This window comes from Jaculus jaculus, chromosome 13, assembly GCF_020740685.1.
Source record: "Jaculus jaculus isolate mJacJac1 chromosome 13, mJacJac1.mat.Y.cur, whole genome shotgun sequence".
In the NCBI taxonomy this organism is placed as follows: Eukaryota; Metazoa; Chordata; class Mammalia; order Rodentia; family Dipodidae; genus Jaculus; species Jaculus jaculus.
The window spans coordinates 6,444,482-6,457,592 of record NC_059114.1 but is presented as its reverse complement, the minus strand read 5'-3'; the positions used below and the strand labels follow the sequence as shown (position 1 = coordinate 6,457,592).

The 13,111-nt window shown below is 51.9% G+C and overlaps 1 protein-coding gene across 1 annotated transcript in view; it reads right to left on the bottom strand.

Annotated features, from left to right (window-relative positions):
• The window catches only part of Myo18b (myosin XVIIIB), a 240,474-nt gene that overhangs the window by 161,848 nt on the left and 65,515 nt on the right, over window positions 1–13,111 (bottom strand). Inside the window, exons 18-21 of the mRNA XM_045132589.1 lie at window positions 9,995–10,154; window positions 6,434–6,617; window positions 5,417–5,639; window positions 165–274 (exon numbers count right to left, since the gene is read on the bottom strand). Coding sequence (XP_044988524.1) covers window positions 165–274; window positions 5,417–5,639; window positions 6,434–6,617; window positions 9,995–10,154 — 677 coding nt within the window. The remainder of the gene's footprint in view (window positions 1–164; window positions 275–5,416; window positions 5,640–6,433; window positions 6,618–9,994; window positions 10,155–13,111) is intronic.

Below are 13,111 nucleotides of genomic sequence, written 5' to 3'. Positions count from 1 at the left end.
GTCACCCTCTTCATTGCCCAGAGGTCTCTCATTCTTGAATCCCACCGCCCAGTGGAGCTCTGGCCTGGCCGTTCCTTGGGATGAGTCCACATGGAACAGGACCTCCACGGACCCCAGTGGAAGCATGCAGAGCCTCCGCCCACTCTTACCCCAGCTTCACCTACCTTCCTCTCATCTACTCCCTCCGAGGTAGACGCGAACTCCTTTAGCAGTACAGGGTCCAGCGCCTGGAATCGCCGGCGGAACTGGGCAAGCCCCATGTGGTCGGCGTAGCCTGGGGAGGGGCGTGGGCAGAGAAGTGCCAAGTCAGAACTGAAACAACCAGTCCAGCCGTCGGGACCCTGCATCCCGCTCTCGGCCTCACCGCTAGCTCACTGAGTGGGCTCACACGTCGAGCCTTAATTTAAGAGACTACAGGGCTGGAGAGATGGCTCAGTGGTTAAAGTCACTTGCTTGCAAAGTCTGATAGTCCAGGTTCGGTTCTCCAATACCCATGTAATGCCAGAGGCACAATGGAGCACATGTGTTGAGTTCATTTGCTGTGGCAGGAGACCATGACACACCCGTTCTCTCCTCTTTCTTTCTCTCTCCCTTTGCAAATAAATATTTATTTTAAAAAGAAAGAAAGAAACTGGAGGGCTGGAGAGATGGCTTAGTGGTTAAGATACTTGCTGGCAAAACCAAAGGACCCAGGTTCGATTCCCCAGTCCCCCAGTAAGCCAGATGCAAAAGATGGCACGTGTCTGGAGTTCATTTGCAGTGACTAGAGGCCCTCATGTGTTTATTCTCTCTGTGTCACTCTCTCTCTCTCTCTAATAAATTAATTAAAAGAAACCATTGTTTTAATCCGTTTTGAGGTAGGCTCTTGCTCTGGACCCCAGGCTTGCCTCCAACTCATGATCCTCCTGCCTCAGCCTCCCAAGTACTGGGATTACAAGGTATGAGCCACCACACCCGGCTAAAAGATCTGCACTTCCCGAGTGGTCTTCCAGAACACAGGCCTGTTAAATGGCCGGCTGGAAGTTGGTAAAGAGCAGCCTCCTGTGTGCCTTTGCTGAGTCTCCACGCATGCCAGCATCCAAGTGCCAGGCTCTGAGAACCCCACAGGGAGCTGCCTGATTCATTAACGTTCCCAAACCTCATTGTCCATGCAAAATCTTTTACCCAGGACTCTTTTCCATTCTATAAATTAGATAAGGAGGGCTGGAGAGATGGCTTAGCAGTTAAAGCACTTGCCTGTGAAGCCTAAAGACCCAGGTTTGATTCCCCAGGACCCACATAAGCCAGACGCACAAGGGGGCGCATGTGTCTGAAGTTCATTTGCAGTGGCTGGAGGCCCTGGCATGTCCATTTTCTTTCTCTCCCTCCCTCTCTGTCTCTCTCGAGTAAGTAAATAAATAAAAATATTTGAAAATTACATAAGGAGGGGTGCACTGGGTTTCTTAAAATCTGTCACATAGGGTAGATATACAGGCAGCCCCTCCATCACAGGAACAAGGAAGAAAGGGCTGTTTGGAAAGCTATGGAGAGAAAGTTCCGCGACAGCCAAACTCCAAAGCAGCTTTAGAGTTTTGCAGAAGGACTTGGTAAGGTTGAAGAAAGTCTACAAAAAGCGAAGAGTACAGATGAGGCCCAGTGCAGGGAAAGACACGCTTTGTTCCGTAGCCATAGCAACGGCCAGCACTTCCTGAGCACTGATATGTGCAAGATACTACAATATGACTTCTTGATGTCACAGACGCTGAGCACCATTGTCACCTCTGTTTTGTCAGTGTGAAAGCTGAAGCCCAGAACACGCAGACTAGTGACTGTCCCAGCCGGGATCTGAACCCAGGCAGTGGTAACTAACCTAGCACAGAAGAGCCAAAAGATGAGCCGGAGCGAGATCCCAGAGGAACATGAGTGCAAACTCCTGGCCTCGAGGTTTGGGTTGCACTCAGGATGTGACCGGGAGCAGCCGAATTCTTACTCCACTTCTGAGACCTCGTAAGTGTGTGTGTGTGTGTGTGAGACCCAGGAAGCCTGCCTGGAGGAGGAGGAGGAGGTTCTACTGTCCTGCAGCCCTGAAGGACGCAGACAGCAGGAAGGCAGGGAACACTGGCTGCCTGCACCTCTCTCTCAGGTCAGAGTTAGGGGAGTTCACATCTCATTCCTTCCTTTATTACCCCTAGGCCTAGGTGGGAAAGGCTCCACTCCTGGGCCATTCAGCTTCTTAACTTGATGAGCAGTGATCACAAGAGCCCATGGGTCTGTGAGGGTGAACGCCGACGCTGGTTGTAGTGGGAGACGCCGTAGTGCCTGCGCTCTCCGCCTCCAGCCTCAGCTCTGAACCACTTCCTTGTCAACTCACCTGATTCTCTTTTGGGCTTTTGTTTTTGTATTTTTGGGGTTTTTTTTCTAGGTGGGGTCTCACTCTAGCTCAGGCTGACCTGGAATTCACCATGGAGTCTCAGGATGGCCTCGAACTCACCATGATCCTCCTACCTCAGCCTCCCGAGTGCTGGGATTAAAGGCGTGCGCCACCACGCCCGGCCAATTCACCCAATCCTTGTAACATCGCCCAAACAGGAGCTGCTCCAGGAGAGGGGGTGGGGTGGTATGCTCCAAGGACTTGCCTGGGGTCACACAGCAGCTAGGAGTCAACCTAGGAGCCAAGCCCCGGCCACCTTCTTCCAGAATCTAAGCTGTGCCCAGAAGGTGGACGGGTGAAGTGTAATGAGTATTTACCATAAAGCCAGCCACCCCTTGGGTGTCCCCTGAGGAGGGCTTCCCAGGTCTTTGTGGGACATCAAAACCTGGATGCTCAGGTCTTTTATATAAAGAGAATCAGAGGCTGCACACATTCCCCGGTCCCCCGGTAATGCTTTAAATCATCACTAAGTGACTTAGACTCTGCAATGTCTGAATATAGCTATTATGAATCGTTCAGAAAATAATGACACAAAATAAGTGTGTTCCTGTTCAGAACAGATGCAATTTTTTTCTAGGCATTTCAGACCCAGGGTGGACTGAATCCATGAATGTGGAGCCCACAGGTGTGTGTGTGCCTGGCACAAGGCTAAGAGCTTTGTGAGGATCTCATTGAGCGTGTATAAGCGCGCAGTCCTTAGCACACCGTGGTCACGCTGGAAGTAGCATGTGTGGGAACGCATGATGTATGCAGGTTTAAATGCATCGAGATGATATACTCATCGATTCACGATCCTGGATAGTTAATGTGCGTGTCTATATGTGCGTGTAAACGTACCTTGTGCAGGTGTGGAAAAGATGGAAGCGGCTTAGAACAGAGAGGGAAAAGGAGGGAAAGAAACAAAGCTGGTGTGGGAGGCTGACAGTGCAAAGTCCTGCCGGGAGATCTCATCATCCCTTTGTGTGGTCAGGGAGCTGTCCCTTGGCTGAGCAGAGCCATGGTAGCAAGAAAAGCCCCCCTCTACAGAGGATGCAAGTGAAGCTCTGGAGGAAGGACACGCCCTGACTGCTCCTTCCAACACACACACACACACACACACACACACACACACACACACACACAAAGACAAAGTTCTCCAACCCAACAGCAGCCAAAGATACCTGCCAGCCAGCCAGGCAAAATCGATCCGCTGTGGGAACCAGCTGGTGGCTGTGACCATGTCCCCCTTCCCTGTGACATCATCCATCTCCCTCTGCCTGTGGCTGCAGAGTGGGAGGGGAAAATCGATGATGTTCTCAGGGAATGAGTGTCTCATCTTCGTTTCTATCAGCTCCCAGCTTCTCTGTCAAGTTGCCCACCCTGCCCAGGGGTCCAATATTAACACAGCAGGGCGGGGGGTTGTGTGCAGTGACCATGAGCTAGGACATCAAAGTGACCACAAAGACATTAAACAAACAGGGGCCACCTGAGACCTTGATCAGTTCCAGCCATTCGGTCCTCTGCAGAGATGGTAGCTGACCAAAAGCCATGACTAGCTGCTGGGGAAGGGAATTGATAGGGCAGGTGTCGCAGGGCAGGGAGGGGGAAGGTGAGAGGCAGAAAAGAGTGGGGGATTTAAGATCAAACACAACGCAGAAGGGCTGGAGAGATGGCTCAGTGGTTAAGGAGCTTGCTTACAAAGCCCAATGACCCGGGTTCAATTCCCCAGCACCCATGTAAATCCAGATGCACAAAGTGGTGCATGCATCTGGAATTCGTTTGCAGTGACCCTGGTGCACCCATTCTCTCTCTTTCTCTCTCTTGCTGTCACTTTCTCAATCTTGTTCACTCTATCTCTCTTCATGCAAATAAACAAATAAAATATTTTTAAAAAAAAAACAAGCAAAAACCAGAACAAATAAAATTAACCCATGGTGGGAGCCATCGGCACAGTCGTGCTTACTAAAAGACTCCGGAAAACTCTCTTCCTTTGACGATGGTTGTAGCATCCCCTGGCAGCCCACCATCTGCCCTGCTGGACCTGGTGGAAACCAAGTGTCCAGGACGAGGGCCCGTAGCCTTCTTTGGAGGGCTGTTCACTCTCCACCTGACTGGAGCCCCGCTTCTCTTTTACAACTGCCTGGTGTATTCCTCCTCGCTGAGTTTTCTGCTAACGTTCCCTCTCCTGCACCTCCTGGAGGGGATCTGATCCACGCGGTTTGAGAGCCTGTTAGATGTTGCCTCCTCTGGAAGGCCTCTCTGCCTCCTGAGAATAGAAGCTTCTTCAGGCACCCATGAGCCTCTTACATTCCTGTGCGCCGTGCCTCCCTACAGCCTCCAGCTGCCCTTTCCTGGGGCTGCGCCGACCTCTCAAACTGACCTGGGCAGCTAAACCGGCAAACTGCTGCTCTTTGCAGAAAGGGCACCTTTCCCAAGATAGACAGATGTGTGAGGAGGAGCCCTTGGGGCTGGAGGGGTGGCTCAGCCATTAAATGCATTTGCTTGTAAAGACTGATGGCCTGAGTTCGAATCTCAGGTACCCATGTAGAGTCCCAGATACACAATGTGGAGCATGCATCTGGAGTTCCTTTGCAGTGGCTGGAGGCCCTGGTGTGCCCATTCATCTCTCTCTCCCTCTCTCCCTCTCTCCCTCTCTCCCTCTCTCCCTCTCTCTCTCTCTTTCCCTCCTTGCAGTTGAATAAAATTTTTTTGGAAAAAAAAAAATAAGAAGCCCTAGCTCTCCAGAAGCTAGGAAGAGTTCCAGAAGCCCTGTAGGCTTCGGATCCATGGAGACCTAGTTTAAATCCAGGCTCCGCTATGGCTCAATGTGACCTTGAGCTAGATCTTCACCTCTCTAAACTTCCATTGCTTTCTAAGGTAAATGAAGCCCCCACACCCACCTACCCCTTTCTCATGGGGCTGCTGTGGTCTGCACACAAGGCTCAGGACACACAGTAGGTGCTCCAGCCTGCGGCTTCCAGGTCCACAGGGCTCAGAGACAAGGTGCTCTGTCCCCTGACGCCTCACCTGCCCTGTGCAGCCGCAATGCCTCCAGGATGTGAGAGCCCGCGAGCTGGACCCTCAGTGCCGGGATGTCCAGAGCAGGGGTCTCATCGGCTCCTTGTTGGTTTCTTCCAGGACATGGTGGCGACGGGGTCCCCTGCCCACCCTTGATCTCCACTGCTGAAATCGGCATCAGACAGTGGACAAAGTGAAGCTGAGACCGTCGCACCAGGTTGACCAGTGCATCCTGGAACCAAGCAGAAAGGAAATCAGGACCGGCTGCCTCCCAGGAGGTGGACAGGGGCCTGGACACTCCCGAACATACACGTAGGTAGCCTGGCCTGGTCATTTTTGTGGGGCCCCGTATCTGACAGCCAGCGCCTCTCACTTCCATTCTTACTTGTACTCAGGAAAAATAAGACGTCTTTCATATTAGAGTCCTCATTGAGGAAGATGGGGAAACTGAGGCACGGGAAAGGCCAATGAGTGGCCCCAGGTCACAAAGTCCATCAACAGAGGCACCGCGAAGTAGAACCAAGGGCTTCGTTCTTCAGGGATTTCACACTGTGATGTGCTATATGGGACACATTTCCTTAAACACGTCCTGCCTAGGATCCAGCCCATTCTTTCTCACTGGGCTCAGCCTGGCTACTGACCCATCAGGAGCTCTCATTGGCTCGCAGGTTCACGTTGCCAGGCTGCGTAGCATGCTTCCATCCAACGTGAGAGAGCGTCGTTGGGGGGGGGGGGGGAGGCAGAGGGAGCTGGTCTACTAGAAGTCAGCTCAGACAAGATGGAGCCCACAGCTTGGCTCCAAACCCTCAATTCAACCCCAAGGAGCCCGAGTCGCTTCCTGGTCATGGCCAAGCTTCTCTGAGGCTTGAAGCCCTCACGACCTACTCTGCAGAGCATGGGGCAGAGCCCACCCCTCTGACTTACTGGGCAGGTTAGAGGTGACGGGGGAGATGAACAGCCTGGGGAGGGGACAGTGGGGGGGGGCTGTCACATAGGGCCGCGGCGGAAGGGCCCGCCATTGCTCACCATCTGCAGCTTGATCTGCACGCACGGGGCTTTCCTCTTGACCGCCGCAAGGCTGCTGGCGAACGTCCTCCTGACCACGCGGCTTCTGTGCACCGCCTGCTGGGAGGTGCCCTCCAGGCCGGCCACAGCCCTGCACACGGGCGGCAGGTTGGCCCGGGGCTGGAAGAGGCTCCGTAGCTCCTCCCTGGTGGGCAGGAGGGCAGAGAGAGAAGGCTGATGAGGACCCTGGGAAGCCACCTAGTATGGGAGAGGAAGGCATGACTCCCTGCTTCCCGCCGCTGTCCTCCGATCACAGCCCCATCTGCCCACGGAGCCTTCACTCGTGACAAATGCCAGCCTCTTCCTCACCTGCCTTCTCCCTCTCCCCTCCCCACAGCCGCTTTCTCCTCCCCTGACGGTGAGATTTTTCCCCTGTGGGAATCCTACAGCAAGCCTATAATGTCACCACGGCCTTAGACGTGCAGCCGCGTCTGGGACTCCTAAGCAAGGCTAGCACACAGTAGGCACTAGCTCTGTTTCACGCACACAGTAGGTGCTAGCTCTCCATTTCATGCAGGAACGAATAGCTCCCTGGCTGAACTGGGTTTTTTGTTTTTCTTTCTGGAGTTGTATGATAATAATGAAATGCTCTGGCTTAAACCCAAGAAGCAGCAATGAAATGGTTCTAAGACACGATAAGAGTGGCAGGTCCCATGGGCTGAAGAGATGCCTCAGTGGTTAAGGCGCTTACCCACTAAGCATTAAGACCCAAGTTCGATTCCCCAGTATCCATGTGAGCCAGATGCACAAGGTAGCACATGCGTCTGGAGTTCGTTTGCAGTGGCTGGAGGCCCTGGCGTGCCCATTTTCTCTATCTGCCTCTTTCTCTCTCTCTCTCTCCCCACCCCCATCTCTTTCAAATAAATAAAATATTTTAAAAATAAAAAAAATGAGTGGGTGGGTCCCTTTACATGTGTTCTCTAATAAAGCCAGCTTGGCTTGCCCTCTGTTTAGGGCAATAAAGACAGAGAGAGAAAGAGGAAGAAAGAGGAGGAAAGGAAGAAAGGAAGGAAGGAAGGAAGGAAGGAAGGAAGGAAGGAAGGAAGGAAGGAAGGAAGGAAAGAAGGAAGGAAGGAAGGAAGAAGGTGGCGGTGGCTGACAGAAGCTGCCATCCCCCAAGAGCGGACTGGGAGTCAGAAGCCTGATGCCTTCCAGGTTCTGCAAGCCCTGTCCCCTCCTAAGAAGAGTTCAGGCATCTTTACTCATCCCCAGAAAGTCAAAGCCCCACCCCAGCCCCGTCCCTGAAGACGCAGGATGCCATCTACTGGTGGCTGACTCGACAATGCGAACTCTCAGGAAACCCGCTTGCAGGGGCCAGAGATGTTTGCCGAGGGCGGAGTTCACGAGCAGGTGACCTGGCCCTACAAATGCTTGCACACCCACGTGCTGAAACCGAACACCGGCAGGCATCTGAGGGTGGCCAAGACAGGGCCTGGAGTGAAGACAGTGGGCCCCGGGGAAAGAAGATGGCTTGCCTGCCAGCTCAGGGGCAGGAACACCTGGCCTCGCCCTGGCATCCGTACCTGAATGGCTCTATCTTCGGGCTTAAATGGAAGCCTTTGGTTCTTTTTAATTTATCGTGTGACCTTGAGCAAGTTCCCTGATATTGCCAGAGAGCTCCAGGTCCCCAAATATCAAAGGCTTTGCTCAAAACAGTGCTTCTGAAACTTGAGGGATGCAAAAGAACCTTCTAGAAAGTCCTCAGGGCCTCCCCGAGGCTGGAGATGGAGCCCAAAAGTCTCATTACTGAACACAGGATGTTGGTGCATCCAGGGCTCCTGGTTACAGAGCTACATGGCTCTAAGATCAAGCATGGGCTTGGTCTCCAGATAACCCATGCTGAACCCTGTAGATGGCTTCTGGAACATTCTCAAACCATTCGAATAGGCTTTACCCTGACTGGATCTCTGGTCTTTTGCCCCTACCCTGGAAGTGAGACTGCATTTGCTATTCCTCCTTCCCAGAAAGCCCCTGGGAATGCCAGAACTGGGGGATGCCACCTGTCCAATAAGATTTTGCCTTACCCTTCCCTGACTCCACACACCTCACTCTTGAGCCTCAGGAGCTCAAGCAGAAAGGAACAAGATATGTACTAGCTGCGTGCTGTGAGCCAGGTTCCGTCATAAGCCACCTGCCATTTGACATTACCAAAGCTTTGTCTGCAACATCCAGGCTTGGACCCTCTGTCGCTCCCATCCCCTGGCCTACGACAGTGAGGCCCAGGCTTTGTGTATGGCTTGCAAGAGGCTAGTGCCATCTTGACTCCAGAGCTGAGCTCCAGCTGCCTGATGTAGTTATGGGTCCAACCTTTGTTGCAAAGAAACCAGCCACACACACCCTGCCACCACCACCACCAGAGGAGAGAAAGTTATCTGCCCACTGTCACCTGGGGGACAAGGCGCAGAGCCAGGATTGAACCCACCTGTCCTGGGTTCCTATGAGGTGCCCTGTGGGCTCACTAAACCCTCCTTCTGCCTTGTTCCCTGCCTGGGTCTCTGCAGGAGCTGTAAGTTCACACCCCCTCCTGGTTTGCAGTTTCCATTGAACTCTGACCACAGTACCCCAAAATTCCCCCAAGCACCAGTGCCAGGTTTGCAATCAAAAGCAAACCAGGGGCTGGAGAGATGGCTTAGTTGTTAAGGCGCTTGCCGGCAATGCCAAAGCACCCCAGGTTCGATTCCCCAGTACCCTTAAAGCCAGATACCCAAGATGGTATATGCATCTGGAGTTCTTTTTCAGTGGCTAGAAGCCCTGGCACACCCATTCTCTATATCTACCCCTCTCTCTCTCTGTCTCTCTCAAATAAATAAATAAAATATTTTTTAATAAAAGCAAGCCACTTCACCATTGGAGACCTCTTTGTTCTCATCTGCCCAGTGGGGCTAAGGCCACAGGGTGGCTAATTTAACACTAATGTGGATTAGGGTGCTAGGTGGACAGCCACTGTGTCCCCTTCCTCATCCAGGGCCCACCAACGACCCTCCCTCCTTCTCATCCAGTCTCTGCCCCTGCCATTTCCGGCCCTGAGCTTGGAAGGCCCGTGCACACACGTCCGCATAAAACAAGCGCTGCGTATGAACTGAGACAGCAGAAGCAGGGCTGTGGCGGCCTTGGTGCCAGCCCCTCGGGGATGAAGACCAGGGAAGGCTCTCAGCTTTATTTCTATTTTAATGCTACAAAACATATCTTTTGGTTTTATGATGTTCCCCCCTCCCCGGGGTTCCAGGATGTCCATAAAAGCCATTCCCTTCACACCACCTCTCAGACACTTAACAAAAGGCAAAGTGCCAACATAAGAAAGCCCAGCTGCGCGGCTGCCGGGCCGCCTCCCTGGAAGGCCGTCTCTGGCCTGCGGCTGGGGAGACACGCGACCGGGGAGTGACAGTCCTTCATCCCATTACTGAAGAGATCTCCAGACCGGCCCTCACTCGTGGGGTTGTGGCTCTATGTTCCCTGTGGAGAAGAAACCGCAGCACCTCAACCGTGCGCCCCTGCCCTGTCGCCAGCCCCGGCCCGTCTCACCTTTTCGACTGCTGCAGGATGTGCGGAGCCTCGAGGGCCGAGAGGTTGGGCTTGGCTCTGGGAAGCCAGCCCGAGAGGTCGTAGCGCACGGCGTCCTGCCCCAGCTGGTGAGCGATCTCGCACTGAAGGGGCTGCTCGCAGGCTCGCAGGACAGGGGTCCCTGGAAGCAGACGCAGTGGTATGAATATTGGGGAGGGGGTGTCTGTCTACAAGACTACATTCAGTTTGCATCCTCTAGAACAATTTTTTTTTTTAATTAATGTATTTCCAGATGACTTAAGGCTATTAGTTCTGCGTAGCCACCTTTCTTGTGTTAGTGAAATGAGGCATGGCAGTTCTGGTATCAAACCCCGAGTTCCCGTTTGGCCTGTACATCAGGCACACACGGCCTGCACAAGCCCCCCACATGCGCCCATGGTTCACCTGGCAGGTGATTCACTCAACACTTTGTTTAAAGCGTCTCGCGTTTTACAAGCGCATTCACTTAAAAAGAAGTGTTCTCTTGCAAGGCTGATATATAAGCTCTATTTATTTCCTAGCATGTACAAAAATAAGTCATTGTTCAATACTTTAAAGCATTTACTCTTGTGCAGTCTAAAACTGGGTTGAATATCATGAATCAAAGAAACGCACAACCCACTCTTGGGGAAATGCTGGCTCAAAGCGTCTTAGGAGCAAGAGACAGGGTCAGGGCTGGAGAGATGGCTCAGCGATCAAGGAACTTGCCGGACCCAAGTTCAGTTCCCCATTGTACCCACATAAAATCAGCTGCTCAAGGTGGCACATGTGTCTGGAGTTTGTTTGCAATGTCTAGAGGTACTGGCATACCCATTCAATCAGTCTCTTTCTCTCTCTCCCTCTCTCTCTAATAAGTAAATAAATATTGCTTTAAAAATACTTTTTAAAAAAAGAGACAAAATCAGAGCAACCAATGGGTTTGGCTTTAGCGTGAAAGAGAAATGACTCTGCAAGATGCCTCTCTTCCCCGTCTGACCCTAATTTCAGTCTCTCGCTCCAAAGTCGGGATCCAGAAGATGTTTCACTGGCCAACATGATTTCAGTGGGTCCTGAATCACTGGGTTTCCCACATTTGTCAATGCATCTGCCTCAGAGATGTGACCAGCCCAGCTCCCAGCACCGAGGACCTGGCATTCCCCTCATACAATAAGGCTAAAGAAAAAGTACATGATGTCAGATGGAATGGAGCATAGAAAAGGAGTGGGAACCAGAGTGGTGGCACATGCCTTTAATCCCAGTACTCAGGAGGCAGAGGTAGGAGGATTGCTGTGAGTTCGAGACTACATAGTAAATTACAGGTCAGCTTGGGCTAGAGTGAGACCCTACCTTGAAAAACCAAAAAGAAAAAGAAGTAGGAGGAGGAGAAAAAGGAGAAGAAAAGAAAGAAGAGAAAGAAAGAAAGAAAGAAAGAAAGAAAGAAAGAAAGAAAGAAAGAAAGAAAGGGAGGAAGGAAGGAAGGAAGGAAGGAAGGGGGAGGGAGGGAGAGAGGAAGGAAGAAGAGGAATGAGAGATGAGAGACGAGAGTGCAGATAATGGGGAGTTATTTATTTTACAAGAGAATGGTCAGGGAGGCCCCAAGACCCAAGTGAGAAAGCCCACTGAGCCAGAACAGACTGGGAGAGCATCCCCGGCGGAAGATCTGCTGGCACCTGGTCCTGGGGTGGGGCTGTGCTCGGCATGTTTGGGGACAAGCTGAGAGACTAATGTATTTGTGCACTGTTCCGTTTTTGTTACTATAACAAAAATAGCTAAGGCAAGCTCCTTTATAAATTTAATTGGCAGGGAAAGAGGGGGAGAGAGAAAGAATGGGCATGCCAGGGCCTCTAGCCACTGCAAACAAACTGCAGGTGCATGTGCCCCCCCCCCACTTGTGCATCTGGCTTTATGTGGGTACACAGGGGAATCGAACTTATGTCCTTCTGGCTTTGCAGGCAAATGCCTTAACTGCTAAGGCATCTCTCCAGCCCAGGTAAGCTCCTTTGTAAAGGAAAGAAGGATTTAGCCTCATAGGTTTGGAGGGCAGAGGGTCAACCAGCCAGTTATAGGGCCAACTCAGGCTGTACCACAACATGGTAGGAGTGTGTGTGTGTGTGTGTGTGTGTGTGTGTGTGTGTATGTGCACGCGCATGTTGGCCCTTGCTCTCCTCATTAAAGCCAACAAGATTCTGTCCTGGAGGCTCTACCTTAATGAGCAAATTAAATCTGACTTCCAAAATTGCTTTCCAAAAGATCCATCTCTAAACATCATAGAGTCCAATTCGACCCTTTTAAATACCATGATGTACGACTTTGGAGAGTCAACTCCCACGTGCGCTCACAGGGAACCAACCACCGCATATTAGAATGAAAAAGTGAGGAGAAGGGGGAAGAGAGATGGCAGATATCCCCAGAGCACTTGCGATGTTCAGGGCACCTGGGTCACGGGCACGGATGAGCAAGACGCAAGTGTGTCCTGCCCCAGGGCTTCTCACACAGCGATGGGGGAGAATCGTGGCAGACAGTGCAGCAGGGAGTCAGCAAAGCGATCTGAGCTTGGAAAGGCTTCGGAGGAGGTGCACAGGGAGTGGTGGTCCTGCCCAGCTAACAGCTTCACGGAGAGTACTGGGCGGAGTCTAGGGGTGATGGGTCTGAATTAGAGAGGTCATGTACCTCTTTGCATAATTACTGTGTCTCTCCTCATGCAACTCCTTTGCTATTTTTAAAAAATATATTTTATTTATTTCAGTCAGAGAGAAAGAGGCAGAGGGGGGGGAGGGAGAGGGAGAGAGAATGGGCATGCCAGGGCATCCAGCCACTGCAAACGTGTCCTGTGCATCTGGCTTACGTGGGTCCTGGAGAATTGAACCTGGGTCTTTTGCCTTTGCAGGCAAATGCTTACCTGCTAAGCCATCTCTCCAGCCTCTTTGCTACTTTAAAAAAAAATTATTAATTATTTATTTGAGACACAGAGGAGAGAGAGAAAATGAGATTGGATGAGCCGGGGCCACCAGCCACTGTGGGTTCTGGGGAGTCAAACCCAGGCTGTTACGCTCTGCAGGCAAGTACCTTAACCACTGGGCCATCTCTTCAGCCCTCCTTTGCCACTTTTGATCACTACTG